The sequence below is a fragment of the Vanessa tameamea genome, chromosome 19 (assembly GCF_037043105.1).
Source record: "Vanessa tameamea isolate UH-Manoa-2023 chromosome 19, ilVanTame1 primary haplotype, whole genome shotgun sequence".
In the NCBI taxonomy this organism is placed as follows: domain Eukaryota; kingdom Metazoa; phylum Arthropoda; class Insecta; order Lepidoptera; family Nymphalidae; genus Vanessa; species Vanessa tameamea.
Genome location: NC_087327.1, coordinates 764,217 through 787,161, shown reverse-complemented (window position 1 = coordinate 787,161; position 22,945 = coordinate 764,217). Strand labels below are relative to the sequence as shown.

Here is a 22,945-nt window from a genome sequence, read left to right as displayed (position 1 = left end):
TGTTCGTACGAATAGAATTATGATTTTTTATCGATTAACAATCTATAAAATTGTCATGAAATATTTATTCTGTGCATTTAATTATAATCAGCTATGAGAAATCAAACTAATTTAATCACATGTATTATTATATCAAAATCAAAATATACTTTATTCAAGAAGGCTTTTAACAGCTTGTTTGAATCGTTATTTTACAAAACTATATTCTCTCTGACTCGAAATGTACATTATATCGAGAAGAACCGGCAAGAAACTTAGTAGTTACCATTTTCCAACATTTAAAATACAAAGTTATGGTATTTAAATACAATTATATATGTATATAACATATCCTACCTGAAAGTCAACTAGTATTAGAATTACATATGATATGAGCTCAAGTGGTGATCTATATTAGAGATGGTGATCTCTTTGGATTTTGGGCAGATTGTCTTTACCTAGACCAGCTAAGGAAATTAGAATCTCACTAATAACAACCACTCTAGTTAAATGAAGAATTAATTGCCGTCGATTCTAATGAAAACTCGAAAATGCTTATGAATACTGTATTTGATTTTTTGACAATGATGATACCACATTGAATTAACGTAATCTCAAACGTACAGACAACTCATCTGTGGATATACTCTAATAATGAATATAATTAATATTAATTGTACCAAGAATTCAATCTTAGATATCAATATTGAATTCTACCGAAACAATTCATTACGTTTTTTTTTTATAGTTGTAATGGACAAGGCGTGTAATCTTCCATCTCACCTGATGGAAAGTGTAGATTAGATTAGATTGTTGTAGTTCATTAAATTCCCCGCAACAGGCTATCAATTTTTGATTTACTCTACTATTTCTTGGTGGTGTGGCTTTATGCAAGCCACTATCTGTATAGTATTGTTGTGTTCCGGTTTGAAGGGTGAGTGAGCCAGTGTAACCACAGGCACAAGCGACATAACTTCTTAGTTTCCAAGGTTAGTGACACATTGACGATGTAAGGAATGGTTAACATTTCTTACAGCGTCATTCTCTATGGGCGGTGGTGACCACTAACCATCAGGTGGCCCATATGCTCGTCCGCCTACCTATGACATAAAAAAAACATTACTATTTCACTTATAAGAACAATTATCTTGAGTTTTAGATTGCTGTTGAATATTCCAACATTTTTTTTTATTGATAATGGTATATTTTTATAATCTTTCAAACTTGTAACGTGTATGGGTGTCAAATCTTGTAAGTAAATTTATTAACTTACATTCACATGAACGCTAATATCAATACGTATTTTAATCGGTGGAAAGATAATATTTCTTACAGCACTAATGTGTATGATCGGTGGAAACCACTTACCATCAGGTAGACCAACAGCCGGTTCATTTAGCTATTTTAAAAAATTAAGGCAAATAAGTTACCAATTTATAAATCGATACGAAAATCCAAATACAGAGTAGCGTGCTGAAATACAATAATTTTGTCTAAAACACGAATACCGATGAAACCATCCGTGACCGAGTTCGTTAAAGGGAAGTAACAAGTACTTCGTGTCTCAACACGTTTGATTGCCGTTAAAACGGTAGTAATTCCTTCACGTTGAGAAGACACGCCTTGACAGCTCTAGTGTAAGCTCGCCCTATTTAATATTTATTACGGCTCATTTGTTAAGGGAAAACATGATTTTTTTTTATCTTGTGATGTCGCGACTTTATCTTGTCACGTCTTTGTAGATAAATAAAATCTATTACATACTTATGATTTCTTTTGATTTTGAGAACTTTAATCTCACGATGTTTGATTCACTGCTGTACAAGACATACAATATTATAAACACGAATTATCAAAGTGAAAATATAATGGCGCTTAAATGGAGCCGAGATGGCACAGTGGTCAGAACGCGCGCATCTTAACCAATGATTTCGGGTTCAAACCCAGGCAAGCACCACTGAATATTCATGTGCTTAATTTGTGTTTATAATTCATCTCGTGCTCGGCGGTGAAGGAAAACATCATGAGGAAACCTGCATGTCTAATTTCAACGAAATTCTGCCACATGTGTATTCTACCAACCCGCATTGTAGCAGCGTGGTGGAATATGCTCCAAACCTTCTCCTCAAAGGGAGAGGAGGCCTTAGCCCAGCAGTGGGAAATTTACAGGCTGTTAATAAAAATGGAACTCAATTCACTTAATTTTTAAACGATGTTATTTACGCGGCTTGTAGTAGGAAGAAATGGGAGAAATCGTCACATACGGTAAAGCGTTCTGCTCCCATAAGGCGCCTTTTCCTCTGTTTCTCTGTCTCCCTATTATATACCGCTTAAAAAAAAAAACCTAGTTTATTCATTGCAATTTAATTATTCTCAAATGACGTAAATTTATTCCATTGTTTTTATCATTTAATACATAATGTTCCAACTGGGTGATCCACAACACCTATCGTCATTTTATGATTGTTTAATTGCTTCACAATACATGTGTGTTGTCCATGTCTTTGGTCTTATCGTTTGATTTAATTTTTATTTTAGGTGTCGGGATTTTTTTCTTAAATTTCTAAATATGGTATCCTTGAAGGGATGATATTTGTCGTCGTGGGATTCTGGATTCGTCAACCAATCTATATGGTATTCCAAGCTCTGGGACACGTCGGCTTTTATTATGAGCGGCAGCTAGACTATAAAATGTATATAAATATTTAAAAAGAACGTTTGCAAGTCTTAGATACATTGATTTATATACATATAAGTCACAATACTTAAAATTTAATTATAAACAATGATATATATCTTTCTCATAATAGGCAAATGCAATTCTAGTCGCAACAGAATAAAGCACTCTAAAGTTAATTCAGAAGACAGTTTAATATCTTTCTAGCACTGTATAGAGGTTTCATTCAAATTCCGATTACTAACTATTTTAGAACTTTGACCCGAAATAGACTGAAGAACCTAATAATATTTAATGCAACGTGAAGTGAGATGATCCAGTAGTTTGAAATCATAATCGATATAGGTATTTTATTTTTATTATGATCGTTTTTAACCACACATACACACGAACACACACAAAAACACTTTAATCATTGTGTCTGTATCCTATTTATAAATGTTTTGTTTTTGAAACTTGAAATAAAGATTGTTTAAATTATAATTTTCGAAAGTAGAGGCTGTGTATTGCTGAAATATAACTGTAGTTACAATTTACAGAATCTATTATTGTTTACAGAACCGTATTTATTGAATAGTATATATCACGATATATACACAACTAACAAAGCCCCGGCAAAGGTAAATCTGCCTATGTATATAAACCACTTATCAAAGCGATCAGGTTAACAGCATAGAAGCTAATGTTCAACGCCATCTAGTGGCGAGCTGCAACAAAATGGATGACAAAAAATCTCTACCATATATTGTGCCAATTTTTACGGTGATCACCAACCATTTGAAGTCTTTTAACCTCAAAGAAATTGACCAATATAAATCTTTCTATATATATGTATGTATTCATATAATTCTTATATGCAATTTTTTAAGTATATAAATAAATATAAATATTGGACAACATCACATACATTAGTCTGCTGCTAAAGCACTTGTGTTATGGAAAATCAGAAGTAACGACGGTACCACAAACACCCAGACCCAAGACAACATAGAAAACTGATGAACTTTTTCTACATCGACTCGGGCGGGAATCGAATCCGGGAATCCGGGAATCGTACCCATGACAACCGGTGTACACACTACTCGACCACGGAGGTCGTCAAACATAAATCATTGCGTCATATTGCATCAAACATTCTTTTACAAAATTATATTAAACACATCCTTTGAAATTGTCTGTTTCTTAATACATATTATTTCTAAATAATCAATTTTTATTCATTCTCATCAATTATGAAAAATCTTCACTACGAATAATAATCAAAGGAAAAGTTGAAAATATTATTAAAATCGAAATTTACTTGGACGAATATAAATCGACTTCCATAGACGAGTTTTAAATATTTATAGACTCGTGACAGACATTTTCTTAGACAAGTCAACATATTTCATTCAACTCAAATATTTAAACAGAACTGCAGTTCTTTGGATCTCTTAGTGTCTCTTAGTTGTCGTATTAGGGCGTCTGCAATCCTTGTTAAGACTTCTATATTTGTCAAAAGACGGATCTAGAGTTTAAGCCGGCGGAGAATTGGGACAGTACCACAGTTTTCTTTTTAAACTAAGTACGTCTCGAATGTATTATAGTTATGTAAAGAGCTTTATTTCGAACGTCACATGGATGGAATCTTTTTCGTATTTACATTGAACCTAGTATATCTATAGAGTTATGTACATTTTTTTTGCATATAGCATTAGCAGCCTGTAAATTTCCCACTGCTGGGCTAAAGGCCTCCTCTCCCTTTGAGGAGGTTTGGAGCATATTCCACCACACTGCTCCAATGCGGGTTGGCGGAATACACATGTGGCAGAATTTCGTTGAAATTAGACACATGCAGGTTTCCTCACGATGTTTTCCTTTACCGCCGAGCACGAGATGAATTATAAACACAAATTAAGCACATGAAAATTCAGTGGTGCCTGCTTGGGTTTGAACCCGAAATCATCGGTTAAGATGCACGCGTTCTAACCACTGGGCCATCCCTTTTTGCATATAATTTATATGTTATTTAGTAAAATGATTTTATTCGTGGTGATTATAACTTCATCGTCATCATCATAATCATTTACTGTAGTCCACTGCTAGACTTAGATTTTGTCCTTGGAAGACTCCAAGATGCCCAATTGTCAATTATACCTAATTTTCCGCCTTCTATATCCAATCGGATGCATTCACGGCAATGATCGATATGGCTTTATGTTGTTTGCTGATCCAATATTTTTCATCTTAAGTATAAATTCTTTATTCGTAGAACTTATGACCAGTCTAACCAGATACCTACTAACTTATTGAAAGGAAGAGAGATTAGTTATTCCACCGATAAGCATAAATACTTATTGGTGTTTTATGGTTTCGTAGATGAATAAGCCAATGATAATAAAGGAAAAACGGATGAAACATATTGGTGATTGGAGGCGGAAGCTTGACGTTGAAGAAATTATTTTTAGATGTCATGATGCAATGTATATTAGCGTGGCTCTTAGATATATAAAGCTCTTATAGATCATGTATCTCTTGATATGCCATTTAAAAAATATATTTTACTTAATACGCTCAATTCAATCTGTAATCTTGTTATAGATCATATGTATATGGTTCCAAAAAAAAACAAAATTTAAAAAATATTTAATATCAAAAATCAATTTTCAACTATTATGAGAACCGCCTGAAGCAGTGCCAATTCAGCACAAAACGTTGCGTTAAATGTAAATGATATATAAAATTTATTTCTTAATTAGTATTGTAATTTCATCTCAAACTCCTATTAAATATATTTTAAAGAGACGACTTATTAATTCCGAGGCTAAACTTATTATCTCTTGTTACAGTACCTACGTCAGATGTTCAAGGGGTGTTGGGCAAGAAAGCGTCACTACCCTGCGACATCCAGCCTTTGCATTCAGATGACGCGGTTGTCATGGTTCTCTGGTTCAAGGAGTCGGATGGAGAGCCGCTGTACAGGTACGTCATTTGCTAAATCTACAAACAACATTACATAAATAAAAACCCAGATTTGTTTCGTTATTTTACAGGAATTACGGTACCCGTGTATTTTACTTGCCTAGAATTGCGTGTAACGTAGGTATATTTAGGTATATATATTATATAACAAGCGTACATTGTTTAGTATATAGGTCATAAGATTGCAAATATCTAGGTCATGTTCAAAGTCCAGGTCGGGTCGTATTATCGGGGCTATTAGCAACCCAGACTTTGAGAAGGCAGTGTTTGTACTTCCGTGTTTTTTTATAAAATAGGTACGCAGCTTGACAAATGTGTCACCTTATAGTAAATGGTCACCACCACCAATATATATTGGCACTCTAAGAAATATTTACCATTCCTTATGTCACCAATGCGTTACCAACCTTGGATGCTAATATGTTATGTATTTTGTATCTGTAATTATACAGGCTCACTCACCCTACAAACCAGAACACAGCAATATCAAGTATTGCTGTTTGACGGTAGTAAATATTACGAGTGAGAGGTACCCAGATGGTTTTGCACACTGGCAAAACGGTTTACTTGTAAAAAAACATTATATTTCGTCTTTATTTCCAACTTTAATGCAAAATATTCAAACACAATAGGACTGCGCAAATATTTCGCAATCTTTGTCAATATTGTTGAAGCATAAAAAACCTTGTTCGCGCCATTGATTCTTCAAACAAATGTGTTTTTTATTATAGGGAAACGCTTACGTAAACCAAAAGATGTCATTCCATTTAAAATGTCAGGCGTATCCATAAGATCATTTTATCTGTGGCAGTTCATATTAATTTAAGTAAGTGTGCTTATGCACACTATGAATATGAAAGGGTAAACGAATACTCTGTTGCGGTTAAAAATATACAGACTAACAAATCTGCAGTAAATGAATATTTATTAAGCACGGAAACAGCTAGATTGATTGTCATGACCAAAATGATATCTCGACGATGGAAATAACTAGTACCAATTAGTATATAAAACGTTTGAGCAACTGACATAAAAATATTTATGGAGTTTAAATAGATTTAATTTATCAACTACGTAAAATCCAGTATTTAATACTAAAAATATGTTACGTAGTTACCACCACTCATAGACATTGGTGCTGAGAAATATTAACCATTCCTTATACCGCAGTATTACTGTTTGGCGGTAGAATGTTTGATTAGTGGTTGGTACCTACGCATACGGGTTTGCACAAAGTAGTGTGCGTGCGTTTCAATTGTTTTACTATAGTGTGCGCGTTATTTCGTCAAAATCATATTACATATTTTTGAAGCTCGCATTTTAGTTGTCAGTCTCCAGGTGTATAAAAGCCTATGTCCTACCTTGGTGTTCAAGTTTGCTTCATACCAAATCTCATCAAATTCTGTTTATGGTTTAGTGAAAGGGTACCATACAGAGTTACTTTCGCATATTTGTATAGATAATATTATGTGTTTGATAAATATAAATTATTATTAAAAATATCGTAATTACAGCTATGACATTCGAGGTCGAAACGTCAACCAACCCAAGCTCTGGTCTTCCGCACTGGTCTTCGGCAACCGAGCATACTTCAGAGGTGGTGCAACACCGGCTGTTCTCATGGTGGATAACGTGATTGCAGCTGATGCTGGAGTGTATAGATGTAGAGTGGACTTCAGAAATTCGCCAACCAGAAATTTGAAAGTTAATTTTACCGTCATAAGTGAGTATATTATAGTACTACTAAATAGATCATAATTGCAGAGCGAACGATCCAAAATAACGTTACTCAATGTATCATTCAATAAATATTGAAAAATGTTTTATACTAGCTACCCGACCCGAAGCGTCCGTGTGAAATGAGAATTGTATTTACTTATCGGTCGCAGTATCGAGCCTAATTTAAACCATCAGGTCCCACTCAAATGCATAAAAAATTTCATCAAATTCGGTCCAACCGTTTAGGGGTTCATTTACATAGACAAGCTCAGAAGATTTCTATAAACAAGGACACGAAGCTGATACAAATACAGTCTACGTCTATCTGTTCATTAATAAACATAGATGTTGGTACTTATGAAAGCATTTAATCGGATTTTTAATTAACGATTAATGTACGCCTCTGTCATCTTGATTTCAAAGAAGAAGACAGAGCATTGCTTGGTCGATAATATTTTTATCGTTTGTATATATACAAAAAAATATAATAACTGAGGCATTTGACATGGAAGCTAAAATATATATATATAATAAATTATATTTCATTCAATGTTAATATTTATCTCTTCAATAAATAATAAAAGTAAAACTGGATTATTCGGTGTTTAAATTTTAGGTCTTATTTTATTAAATTTAATACTTCTTTATAAAATTATATGGACTGTTCTCATTTCTAAAATTATTATTGAATATATATATAATTTATAAATTATGATACTATAATTATTTTATAGATTACAATAAAGTGATACGGTTCAATGTTATTTCTCGTTTAAATTATATTCAAATGCCTCATTCGTTTATCTTATACGGTCGTCGATCTGAAATTTTGGACTTAAATCTCTAAACGAGAGAATACAATTTATATGACTATAAAGATAGATTGTCTTGACAGACACTCTATCTAGGAAATAACGGCTGCACATAAAAGTTGGCAATAATACATTCCCATGCCTAGGAAAGCTCTAGGTCCTGTGTCTGATATCTCTCCGATTGTTTCAGATTGCCATCCTATTGCCATTGCAGATACATTAATCACAACAATATGCAATTTACTAGTTTTTGAGACCGTCTCTCTTGACCGAAAGCCAGTCAAGTGAACATTATTAATTATTTTTTACTCTTTCAGTACCACCAAGTCGTCCTACCATATACGATGCAAAGAGACGAGATAGAACAAAATTAATTGAACCTTATAATGAAGGATCCAATGTACTGCTGATTTGTGAAGTCGACGGAGGTATGTTTTACATTTTTAAACTGTGTCCTATAATGTATAATAAGTTTCATAGACACTCGTAGTGTGAAAATATATAAATTTGTCCTTGTATGTCTCTCTACCATAAAGATTTAGTGATTGCAATGAGTAGATAGCTGATTATCAATACGGGATTAAGATTCTTATAACTATACATTTTAATTATTAGATAGAATTCAGCTAAGCTCTTTATAATTTATACGTTCTTTTCATACTGATGTGAGGTGTATTGAACTTAGCTAATAGCTAATAGTAAAAATAAAATGAAACAATTTTAAAACCCTGACTGAATTTCTAAAAAAACGACTTTCGTACTTTGTGACATTATTTCTCCTAATATTCAATTTTGGAAGGTTGGTTGGGCTTTGTGAAAGATACTGAAATACTCAGCATTGTTGTAATCCAGTTTGAGGGGTAAGTGATCTAGTGAAGGTTTACAAGGGACATAACATTTTAGTTACGAGGGTTTGTGGTGATGAAAGAGATGGTTAATAGACGTACGGCTGACACCACCTACCAATTTCAAATATATAAATTAATTTCAAAATATTTCAAAGCAATAATCATAAAATTGATTGATGTAAATATTTAAATAGACCCCAAGCTAATTAATTTTTGTAATTAAAATTTCGAGCCCAGTTAACGTGAAATCAAATTAAACGTTTGATCGACTCAGAACGTCAGTATCGGAAGGAAAACTTGAGTAAACAGAATTACAATCATCATTACCGAAACAATATTTCAAATTGTAAATTGTCAATACGAATTTCACCGGAATCAATAATGGGTTTCACGGTAACGTAATTAATGTCATTTGAGTCTGTATTATCATCATTCTTCATGATAAGTTGTCATTTGGTTGCAATGTTTTCACACGTTGAAATCATTACCGTATCTATTATATATTTTTTATATCGGACGACCTCCGTGGTCGAGTAGTGTGTACAACGGTTCTCATGGGTAGAAAAAGTTCATTAGTTTTCTATGTTGTCTGGGGTCTGGGTGTTTGTGGTGCCGTCGTTACTTCTGATTTTCCAGCGCATCAACCACTTTGAAATCCAACACGACATGATGTTCCATAATTCGCAAACCTGTTGGCTTAGTAGTTTAATTATATGGCTTCAGATGGGGCCAATGGATATTTCCAATTTCCATCCTTAACATCATAAAAAATCCGCTTGATGATTCTGCCATCATAATACATAACTCTGTATTTGCGCAATCACATGCACTAAAAATCTTCTGTATGAATTAAGAATAGGTGGCTGATATTTATTTATTTTTTTTTTTTTATGTCATTGATTGGCGGACGAGCATATGGGCCACCTGATGGTAAGTGGTCACCACCGCCCATAGACAAAGGCGCTGTAAGAAATATTAACCATTCCTTACATCACCTATGCGCCACCAACATTGGGAACTAAGATGTTATGTCCCTTGTGCGTGTGATTACACTGGCTCACTCACCCTTCTTACCGGAACACAACAATACAGAGTACTGTTATTTGGCGGTAGAATATCTGATGAGTGGGTGGTACCTACCCAGACGGGCTTGCACAAAGCCCTACCACCAAGTAAAAATTTAAAAATTAAAAATTCCAAAACTTTCTAGTAATATCACACGATACACATTCATCAGATGGTCATATAATATTCAACACGTCTTATCGTACAATCTAAATATCAACTCAAATATGATATAGAGATAATCGTAAAAATTGTGATCATTATCGCCGGGAGTGCTCGCCGACCACCCGTGTTTGCCACCATTAGTGTATCGTTACCTGTCACACTCGATTGTCTGGTGACGTATTTGTTTGAAATTAATTGGTATTGTTTTGATAAATGATGTTACGTTTTTTGTATATTTATCGTTACTTTTGGCTTGTTAATGTGAAACGGGAACATTGAATCAAATGATTATTTTTAGTAGTATTATATATATAAAATCGTAAAATAATGCATTAAAATTAAAACTAGACAGCGTTGTTGAGAGAGATAAATCATTAAAAAGAAAACCATCCAAATCAATTTACAACCGTCTCACAATAAGTGACGAAGTCCAAGATTATCCCCATCAGCGTCACCATCATTCCAAGGTATCTCGGGATATAATCGTATATATTAAAAAAAAATATGACAGATTTCCATACTTCTTTTTTAACTTCGCTGAAAAACATCTATAATTATTACTCCTTCATTACATGTGACACCAATTATATATATTATATTTTATAGCAATTAAATTGTCTCATATACTTTTGTTAGTAAAAGTTTAACTTAAATATTTTCTAACCGTTGTCTTACGTTTGAGTGCAGAATTATATTTCATAAATTTATTTTATATTCACGATACGACAGTCTTAACTTATAGAGATCTCGTAGCAAGTTAAATAGTTTATTCTATGTATTCAAATTCAACAAAGTCTATGACCAATTGACACCTATTTGGAGACGTTTGAAACAATATTATGTTATGAAATATTTTTTATTCAAATGGCTCTCTTATAACAACTTTCAAGTGCTGTCAAGCGGTTAAGAGCTACTACAACTTTACGCCCAAATATTTGTGAAAATAAAAATGGAGCATAAAAGTTTTTACAATCTATTCTCGACTAGTTCTAGTGGCCCTTGATCTCAAAATGAGCTATGAACTGAAATTCTATACTAATATTTATATTTGAATGAATGAATGCAAATATCACAAAACGTATTGATAAATACTTTAATACAATTTTAGTAATTTTCAAATACAGAATAGATAAACAGCATTGATCACCTGATGGTTAGGGGTCACCACTGTGCATAGACATAATTAAATGATTATCATTAATCATTCGAATAATAATGGATGCGCCACCAACCTTGGTCAAAATAAAGATGCTATGACCCTCGTGTCAGTATTTACACTGGGTCACACACTTTGCAACCAAAACACAACAATGTTACTGTTTGGCGAAAGCATCAGCATTAGCAGCCTGTAAATTTCCCACTGCTGGGCTAAAGGCCTCCTCTCCCTTTGAGGAGAAGGTTTGGAGCATATTCCACCACGCTGCTCCAATGCGGGTTGGCGGAATACACATGTGGCAGAATTTCGTTGAAATTAGACACATGCAGGTTTCCTCACGATGTTTTCCTTCACCGCCGAGCACGAGATGAATTATAAACACAAATTAAGCACATGAAAATTCAGTGGTGCCTGCCTGGATTTGAACCCGAAATCATCGGTTAAGACGCACGCGTTCTAACCACTGGGCCATCTCGGCTCATCTTTGGCGGAAGAATATGTATATATTGGCGTGAATATATTTTAATATCATTTTTTTTAATTGAATGTTAACCATATTGCTTCTCTTATTGCATTTATAAAAGTACTCTAAAGCCATTTGTATACACTATGTTGCGTTTACTTTGATATTGGTTTTACATTGACTTATTAAATAACTGTTTATATAAATGTTTAGCATTTACGTCCAATGATTAATGCATCACTAGCAAATATAAACAAAATAAATAAAAATATCATGTTTAACAAAACGAAGTAGACATTATGAACGAAGACGAGGTTCCTTTATAAATAGTAAAGTCACAACTTATAAAAGTCCCAATACTGGGAAAAGTCTCTTTTTCTGGCGAAATGTGGTGACCTTATTCCAATTATATCCAACAAATGCAACTTTCTTCACGATGTCTTGCTAACCACTGGAGACGATACGAATTATAAACAAATTAGGCACGTGAATATTTGGTGCTCGATAGGGTTTGAACCCATTTTTTCCACCTAGCGTTCCATCTGTGTTATATCTATGATAATAAAACCTTACTTTCTGTACACGTGACCTTACTCTATTAATTCGATTTCAATTTATTTATTATTTGGTATTTTTTAAAGAAATGATATTAATTTCATTATGCTGTTTTATTTCCCATCGGAATGGAATGGAAGAGCGAGTTGCTCATAGTTTTGCCAAAATAAAATTATTTCATAACAGCCAGCGTTAATTTTTCTGTATCAATATTTATTTCCGCACCACGGGCGGAGATAGGGCTATTTGTCAATCGATTTGAATAGATTGGCGGCGCATTGACGGTGTAAATAACGTGAGCCAATGTCCATATGGTTGTGATCACTTATCACGTGGCCTAGTTGTCTATCGGACTTCCGACGATAAATAAAAAAAAAAAATTACGATTACAAACCTTTACTTATGAGGAGAAACAAAAAACCCAACCTAACCTCGCAATGTTTTTCATTATCATGACGAGATTAATTACAAATTTAAATTCGAATACTCAACATTCAAGATCTAACAATTTTAGAAATAATTTTGAGATGTAGAAAGTTAAACGAAGTTTATTGAACCAACAGGAATACCAAGGCCGAGAGTGACGTGGTACTTGGAGAACGTCGTAATAGACGATTCGTATGAAGAAAGAAAAGAAGGAATCACAGTAAACACCCTGACGTTTCCTAATGTTGGTAGACAACACCTCAACGCAAGACTTGTTTGTCAAGCGTCAAACACAAATCTAGCGCCACCTGAGACCAAGGTCTTAATATTGGACATAAATTGTGAGTACTGAAATATATAAAGTTATTTCGTTGGCAACAACGATAAATATTGTTGAAGTCAATGTGGTCAGTTAAATCTAATTCTACTCTTTATATTAATATTCTCGATAGTAAAGTTTTATTTCTACTTCAAAACGAATTACCGAGAATCAACTCGATGAGATCAGTAAATCATGAACGGCTTGTATCTTATTAAATCTACTTTTTTTATGATGTTTTTAATCTCTGAAAAGAGTAAATCACAAAAATATACATTTAATATTTGTATCTTAACCGGTTTTAAATGAACACTCCGAAGTTCCATTTTCTATGTAGAAATAGACATTTCGAAATACATTTATAAATCGAATACGAATTTTCTATAAATCCTTTACGCAAACATTCGCAAGTAAATATTCCCTTTCATACAATGAGGATGCGAAGCAATACACAACGGAAGCTGAACAATAAATCTCATTTCTCCAACAGTGAAACCGATAACCGTGAACATATTGACCAAGGAGAAGCAAGTGTCGGCGGATAAAAGATACGAAGTGGAGTGTAAGACTACGGGTTCCCGCCCCGAGGCAACTGTCACTTGGTGGAAGAACAATAGACAACTCAAACGGATGGCGAAAAACGTAAGTCCTTTGTCCATTCGACGATCCTTTTGTCTTTTAATTAATAGATTCTTTTCAATTTTTCTTCTGGTGTAATAATGCCGTTCTTGTCTCCGTTATATTTTTTGGAAGTAATTTCGTAGCGAGATCGCAATGATACAGAACCTCATTGTCGTCACCTTTATTGTTCTACCTAATTTTAAGAAGTATAACTGTTCTATTATTGTTTCGTTGATAGGGTTACTTTTGTTTTTATTGTTTTATTTGATACTTTTTGGTGAATTTTTATTCTGAATGAGAATTGAGCATTCAGTATTATTTTTATTTTTAAAACGTTTCACGATTATTTATTTACAAAACGAATCTAAACATTGAAAATGTATCGTTTTATGTAATGTAGGGATTAATTTATTTTTTTAAGCTTGTAAACATTTATTATGAGTTTATATAGCTATTTTTTTAATTCTTTACGTATTTACTTTTATTAATCCACCTTTTATACTCAATATAAATATTAATTTTTATTTTAAAATAATGGAAATAAGCTTCTGAAATCAATTAATCCTCTTATCTCTTCTTAATACCTTTGATAAATCAGAAAAATATTCAATGTTTTAGTTTATTTATTAGTAAAGCAACTAAGTCGATTTTCGTTATAAAAAATCAGTTATTTTATATCTAAATATATATAAAAATCGTTTAAATTACTGCTTATTAGAAATAAGATTCTACTTCATTAAATTAATTTAAAATTTTTGCGTATAGAATAAAAAAATATTTCATCAAATTAGTTCTAAGATTAATCCTAATTTTTTTATAAGATATCTTCGCATATTTCATAATCTGTTTGGCTTGTCAGTTTTCTGAGAACAACGAGACCCTCAGCGTTCTGAGCCTCGTCCCGGGCGTGGAAGATGATGGCAAATATTTGACATGCCGTGCTGAGAACAAGCACATACCAGATTCAGCCATAGAAGACAAGTGGAGACTCAACGTACATTGTAAGTTTAATGTTATTTTTACTCAGTTTCAGCGAAATATAATGCCCTATTTAAAGTATATGGTCGCGAATATATTTAATAAGTCGCATAGTTATTTCATAGAAACATTTAAAAGTCTATTAAATTTTGAACATACATAATTATATATCTGATTGCTTAAGTCTGATTTTATTATATGTAATATATAAATACTTTTTTGCTCAAAATATTTAATAATAATTAATGAATACTTATAGATTTTGAAATAATGTTTAATAAATATGCTGATATATTATCCACCACACACCCATACCAACGCACACACACGCACACAAATACACGAAATTCTCACGCACTCGTTTTTAATTCTCTTTAAAATCCTTGTACTGCGTTTCCCATAATATTTGATTTAAGTCAATTTTATTTAAGCTTAGTTATACTTAAATAGAAACAATCATTTTTTTCATACAATTCTCATAATATACATTTTATACTAAGACAACTAGTATGTGTAAATCACTTTAAAACAAAAATAAAAGTCGAGCGTGACAGTGAAATCTCAGAGCATCTTAAAAAAACATCTTAAGTTATCGCGAAAAAATCTTTAAGAGCCGTAGCGCCGCCGTAGCGTCGCAGGCTTGAAAAGGAGGATTTTAATAAATCTCTGAGAACGACACATAGGTACAGCAAACGAGGGGCGAAGATGTAGAACCTCTTTAAGATAAACTCAAATTCTTTGCATTAATAAAAGTCCTTATAAGTGAAGTTCTTCATAAAGAAAATTTATTTGAATTTCAAGTGATAGTTATTGAACGATAAGAAATCTGTATGAAATAGTTTAACTTGAAAGTTTTATTTTTATAATGTACCTATAATTTATATTATATTTTATTCTGCAATGGAAGAAACTATAATGAAAACACTCCACAAGAATGAAAACCTGAGAAATGTGTTGGATGGCTACCTCGTTGCTCTAGGAAATCCATCACTAGAGCAAGCCATCCAACCCGTGGTACTAGAGTCCATCACCAGATCGAGCCGATAGTAAAGATTGGGATTTTCGTCGAGAAATATTGAGTAGCAGTCTGAAAATTCAAAATGGATCCACTTCCGTGACTCGGAAAGCAGTAAGGTCGTGTCGGATTTGCCGTCCCATCAGAAAATAAGAGTCAGGGAATTGCGAGTGCATCTGTGCTTGCGCACAAACTTGTGCAGTTATTACAAAGAAGGTCCAATTATGGGATCCTTATAGTAATTACTTATTTTTGAAAAATATATGTTTTTGAACTTTTATTCCAGGATTTTAATCGAAATTTAAGATATAATTTGCAAGCTATAAACACCACCAGATTTCTCCGAATTAAACCCTGTTTTTGTTACAGATGTACCAATAGTAGACCTCAAGATGGGATCCAATCTCAACCCTGACGAAATAAAGGAAGGGGACGATGTTTACTTCGAATGCACGGTCAAAGCTAATCCGAAAACACACAGGCTTGTTTGGTTTCACGACGTGAGTACACAACTATATTTACACAAATGTAAGCCTTATTATGTAACTCGTAAAGAAGATTATACGATGGAATAAATTCCAAAAAAAAAATATTGAATTGTAAAATATTTTTAACATGTATAAAACACAATTTTTAAAAAGTTACTTATAATATGTCGTTAAGATATATTATAATTTGAATAACTGTGCAAGAGTGTTAAAAACTTTCACAATTATTAAATTTTTCACAAGTCCTTAAACTTTATTTATAAATTTAATCTAACAAGCCAATTGAGTTTAATGATTATAACTTTGTCACAGAATAATTATAAACGCCGTTAGTTGATAATATATCTAACACGATTATAAAGTGAACAAAAATTTCATGGGAGTAAATTGCATTATATTTAGAACCTTATTATCTGTTAGGCTAGGTAAGGTTATATCTATATATAATTATTTTGTATGTGTGTATGTGTGTGAACGAGTGTTATGGTTTATATTGGATCCAGCAGGCGATGCTCCAATCGAGATCCAAAACAATTTAACAAAACAACATTTTATTTTTCACTTGTTTCCATTAGGGATGGGCCGCAAAGTACTTGTAATATGGCTTCAATTAGAGTTCAATTTAAATGATGATCACGATTCTACATCATTTTCCAATCTCGCTAAATTTAGTATCTAACGATCGACGAGTAACTAACGATTTATATTTGGTAACACACACATAAATGACTGTAATCATGTATTAACTAAAATTAAAGCCCCTTTGTTAATTAGCAATTCAATAATTAAATATAATTTTATTGTTAGTGGCAATAACATAACTGATGTTAATATTATTAAAAGCAATGTGAAATATTTTGTCTAGAATACTGAGATCTTCCACAACGAAGCCCTCGGTGTTATACTGAGTGCTCAAAGCTTGGTACTTCAAAGTGTCACTAGAGCTGCCGCCGGCGACTATACGTGTATGGCTGCGAATAGTGAAGGCAAAGGAACAAGCAATCCTGTGTCACTATTAGTCAGATGTGAGTATAAGCTAATGTGATTCTTATATTCGTTGTTTTAAGGTTAAAAATGCATCCACACTTAAGATAGTAGGAATGGTTAATGAGACCAATTCAAGAAGATATTCATTGGATGATAAAGAAACAATGGGATCTTGGCGAATTACGGATATATTCATAATCATGATTAACCTCAATAGCGATAGACTTATCATAAGGTCTACTTATGAATGTAAAGGAAAATAACTCAAACTACTTGGTGGTAGGGCATGGTGCAAGACAGTCTAGGTAGTTACAGCCCGCTTATCGGATAATTTAACATATTCTACCGCGAAACAGCAATACTTAAGATTGTTGTGTTGCAGTTTGAAGGACATGTGCGCCAGGTTAAATGCAGGCACAAGGGATATAATATTTTAGTTCCAAAGGTTCGTGGTGCATTGAAATATGATGTAAAGTATTGATAATATTTCTTACAGCGCTAGTATGAGCGGTGATGATCACTTGCTTTCAGGTGGCTCATTTGCCAATCCCCCCTTTTCCACAAAACGAAACTGTTACTTCTATATTTTCATGTAAATTAAATTCTCTCTACAAATATTTTATAAAATTATACATAACATTAACAGCCTGTAAATTTTCCAATGCTGGACTGAGGCCTCCTCTCCTTTTGATGAGAAGGCTAGGAACATATTCCACCACTCTGCTCCAATTCGGGTGGGTGGATACACATGTGGCAGAATTTCGTTGAAATAAGACGCATGCATGTTTCCTCACGATGTTTTCTATCACCGCCGAGCACGAGATTAATTATAAACACAAATTAACCACATGAATATTCAGTGGTGCCTGCCTTGGTTTGAACCCACAATCATCGGTTAAGTTCCACGCGTTCTAACTGGGCTATATCAGCTCCATATATAATTATTCTAAATAAAATAAAAAATATTAATATGATTATTCAACACAGTAAGCTAGCAGCTTAAATATAACATGTCAGAGGAACACTCTGTTGTATTTTAAACAAAGATATCTTTTAAATTTAGCTTCCTATACTTTCAAAAGGGTATAGAATGTCGAGACTCGACCCTTCTAACTTTCTTTTTCAGAACCGAAACCTTAGACAGTGAACTGCTAATTCCATTATGCCGGAGGAGCTTTCGTTTTAACTTACACATAGTAAATGAGACTTACTTTAAATGCATTTTATTAAAATTACTGCTACGTTTCTTATAAAAAAAATCGTTTTAGTTGGAATACAACATAGTGTTAATTTTATAAAAGCAAAACTTATTAGAGGTATATTTTAACTTGAAATTAGGTGCTATGTTCGTTCTAACGGCTGTCAAACCGGACAACAATAAATGGTATTTCTATTTGGAAGCTGAATATTTAACAAGTAGGTAGTTCTTACCCCGACCGGCTCATATAAAGAGGAAGGGATTGTTGAGCCAGAAATATTCAAATATACGTATAATTATCAACACACCATAACTATTTTTTATAATAAACCTTACAATTTAACTTAACATACCAAAATAACAAAATGATTGTTTAATAAAATATATTTACATATATTTTATTAAACAATCATTGAGCTAAACCCGATTTTTCAAAGAAAAATAAATTATACGTGTAGCATAATTATACTTTAACTAATGCTATTTCAGGTCAACGTGAGTTCCTAATTAAAAGATTTCGAATGTTTCCTTATTAATAATAAAATGATTCCTGAGGATTTTAATTGCGGATTAAAAACCCATTATAGCTTTTACATTCGGTTTCGTTCATGTAATTTATGCGGTTGCGTTGTTAAGCCCCATTATAATACCCTTAGTTGAGTATGTGGCTTTGTTTGCGTGATATATTTATTGTAAATGATGACAAGGATATATTTGTTGATTTCTATACTAAAGGTCCAATCTATTTTCATAAAAGGTCCTACAAGGTTGGTTACAAATAAATTATCATGGTGGTTACTTGACAGAAGGGCTTCTTGCAAGTTTGGACGCATTGACGATCTAAGGAATGGTTAAAATTTTATTACGGTGGCAATATCAATGGGCAGTGATGAACTTGCCCAATGATATATAAAAACATGGCGGACCTTAACAGAAAATGACGAGTTCATTAAGGAGTATAACGGGGCTATCGCGTGTTAATAATTATGTTTATTGAGGAAAACATCCCACCCAAATTAGCAGTAACCATGTTGTTAAAAGTTCTAGACCTTCTCCTTATTTTATTGTAACCAGAGACACAGACGCACATGTCTGTGTTGAAAAAAAAAATATTTAAAAATACCCTCTATTTAAGACGGTGCGGAGGACTTTTGTTACTTCAGTTTCAATATCCTGACCTCGAACTGACCTGATAAAATATTTATACTCTTAATATAATGTCCATCTGATAAAGAAAAAAATAGACTTTTTCTTCGTAGCTAGGCAGAATACCTGACAACTTATAGTTATTTCAAGGGGTGAAACCATTTCTCATTTATTCTAATATTTAAAATGTGAAAATAACTCTGTCTGCCTTTTATTATATCACGGCCAAACCTCTGTACCGAATTTGATGAAATTTTGCATGGAACTAAGTTGCATCTCACGGAAGGACGTACGTTACTTTTTGGTACTTAAAACCTGACGACCAACCCCTATAACTCGAGTGAAGCTAGGTAACAACTAGTATAAAATAATTAAAAATTAAATTTATGATAGTATTATATCGTCAGGATGATAATAAACATTATTTTCAGTTATTTTACCAAAATTTTCCGCAAAAAACGTTGTTCCTTCGTTAGAGTAGCTTTGTTTTGAAATGCATACATTTTTATAAATTTATTTACATATTCGTTGGTTGCAATGTTATATTTTGATTTTATATTAAGTATACTTTAATTTTATTTACAGATATTGATATTTTTGGAATGACAGTATTTTACGCGGCTTACAGTAAAGTGAACAGTCAGAGATCGTCACGTAAGGACAAAGCGTAATCCGGGTGCGGTCACTTGGATGACGCTTCCTGATTGGACAGAATTCCCTCTTTCTCTTTCGATAACATACGGTTTGAGTATAAAATTATTTAAATTTATTATTTGTTATTATTTTAATACAAACGATTTATACTAAGATTTTTATTCTTGTCATCTATATATACTTAAACGTTGTTAATTTAGCGGAAGTAACTTCGTTCCAACAGGGTATCCCATGACCTCTTTATTTTACAATACACATATTTTTCATGGATACATCACGACATCAATACGATAATATAACATGGCACGAAGCGGCGTATCGTATGTATGTATATAATTTGGCCCTTACGAGGGATCGTACGAGTGGTGGGGGGATGATAGTTATATTAACTCTGCGGGCACTACATGAAAAACCTAAATGCTACAAAGTATTATGGGTTTTATTTTATACAAGATCAAGTTGTCGCCCGCGATTTCACTTGAGGTCGTCAGGTGTTTGTCATAAAAAAGTAGCTTATGTTATTCCTTGGATTTCAAGCTGCCTTCATCACATATTATCAAATTAATTCCAGTGGTTTGGCTGGGAAAGAGCAACAGACAAACAGACAGACAGATAAACTTCTTTCGCATTTATAATACTAGTACTCATATATAAAACAAGTATGGTGTTAGTATTGCTCGATTTTCATGCAAGATATAATATATAAATTTAATTGTGTTTTATCTACACTCCGATCCGGTGGTTGCTTAACATTAAATATAAACTTTTTAATATAATTAAAAGTGCGTAAGTCTACTTGAATAAATAAAATTTCAATATTTAAACAAACTTATATTAAACGTTCATTTAGATTCGTCGTTTAAAAACGGCAGCAACGCTTTTCGAGTATGGGTTGTAGAAAATCATAAATTGTTGTCAGAAGCGTATGCATATTACCGAAAATGAAATATCGTTGTTAATATTATGAGACAGCCGTTTCGTATTGCGGTTATGATATCCTTGTAATTGTCATTTATACGTTTTACTGCGACTATGCACTATCACTGTGAGCCGAGATGGCCCAGTGGTTAGAACGCGTGCATCTTAAACGATGATTGCGGGTTCAAACCCAGGCAAGCACCACTGAATTTTCATGTGCTTAATTTGTATTTATAATTCATCTCGTGCTCGGCGGTGAAGGAAAACATCGTGAGGAAACCTGCATGTGTCTAATTTCAACGAAATTCTGACACATGCGAATCAACTCGCATTGGAGCAGCGTGGTGGAATATGACACAAACCTTCTCTTCAAAGGGAGAGGAGGCCTTAGCCCAGTGGGAAATTTAAAGGCTGTTAATCTATGAAATGTATGCACTATCACATACCAAATCGTATCATTATAAAGTTAATATTACGTTTTTTTTTATCGATAAATACTTCTAATAAATATACTTGGTGGTAGATACCACAAATTAATTATATATTCTAACTTTAAACCGCAATAATTAATATTGCTGTGTTTCGGTTTGAAGAGTGAGTGAGCTGGCTAATTATGGTAACTACGGGTACAAGGGATGTAACATCTTAGTTACTAAGGTGGGCGTTAATGTCTGTGGGTAGTGATATCTACTTACCATTGGGTGGCCGATTGTCCTGTCCACTTATATATGTATATTATTAAATAAAAATAAAATAATAATTCTTTAATTTTTTTAATCATTGCTTTCTTCTCATTTTTTTAGTTTCGATCCGTGAATATCGAATTTGAATTCTGAAAATATTATTTCAATATAGGTTTCATTTACATAATTTGACTATTTTTTTTTTTTGACAACAATTAAATATTATAGTATCTCAAAAACATTATCACACAGTGTAACTTGTATCTGTTCTGAAACTAAAAGTTATTATATAAAAGTTTAATGTTAATCGGCTTAGATAATCCAGACAAATTAACTGTATAAAATACGAATGTGATATTATTTGAATTATTTTTTTATTTTCATCGATCTCTAAACTAAAATATTATATGAAACGAGGAAAGTTTAAAACACCACTTTTGCTACAAAGAAGCGAGAAGCATTTTTAAAAGTTAGACATCTTTCGAACTGAAGAAAGGCCGAACGAAACTCGGCGGAGTTGAGCGCATAATTTTAATTTCACAGTTTATGGTGCAATTTGCTGCACCAAAGATGTACATCAAATATTTGCTTGTCATATTGAACTGACCTAAACCTCTGTTGGAGCGGGAAAATTCACGATTGGATGATTTAACTAATACACAGGAAACTTAGATACGTTCCTGAGAGACTTACTCGTAGTCTTGATAGTTGTCACCTGTAAACTGGTATATTCGGTGTCAAATTATTGAGAACTTAAACAGTGGACATCTAATTTTGATCTATACAAATAATAACAGCTTTAGAATCATTTATATTCTTCAAAAACTTTGTATATATACACGAAAATATTTTGAAATTTTATTAATTTTATTTAATAAATTAAATCGTTGGTAAGATCCCCAATATAACAATAAAATGAATAAAATATCATTACACGAAAAACATCTTCCTAAATGAGAGAACGGTAGCTATAATTCCTAACGATACCATTAGACCAGCTGATAGGCCCTTAGATGGCTTCAAACCTGCACTTCTCTGGACAATGCTATATTATCAGCTTTCAACCCAGACATACGAATAGGTTGTAAAATTTTATAACGCCCGTCGGACCG

The 22,945-nt window shown here is 32.9% G+C and overlaps 1 protein-coding gene across 1 annotated transcript in view; it reads left to right on the top strand.

Moving 5' to 3' along the window:
- LOC113397057 (hemicentin-1-like) overlaps positions 1 to 22,945 on the top strand; it is a 182,880-nt gene that overhangs the window by 144,605 nt on the left and 15,330 nt on the right. The window contains exons 3-10 of the mRNA XM_064217845.1: positions 5,485 to 5,617; positions 7,132 to 7,340; positions 8,466 to 8,576; positions 12,964 to 13,167; positions 13,636 to 13,787; positions 14,626 to 14,767; positions 16,129 to 16,259; positions 17,113 to 17,272. Of these exons, the coding sequence (XP_064073915.1) occupies positions 5,485 to 5,617; positions 7,132 to 7,340; positions 8,466 to 8,576; positions 12,964 to 13,167; positions 13,636 to 13,787; positions 14,626 to 14,767; positions 16,129 to 16,259; positions 17,113 to 17,272 (1,242 nt within the window). The remainder of the gene's footprint in view (positions 1 to 5,484; positions 5,618 to 7,131; positions 7,341 to 8,465; positions 8,577 to 12,963; positions 13,168 to 13,635; positions 13,788 to 14,625; positions 14,768 to 16,128; positions 16,260 to 17,112; positions 17,273 to 22,945) is intronic.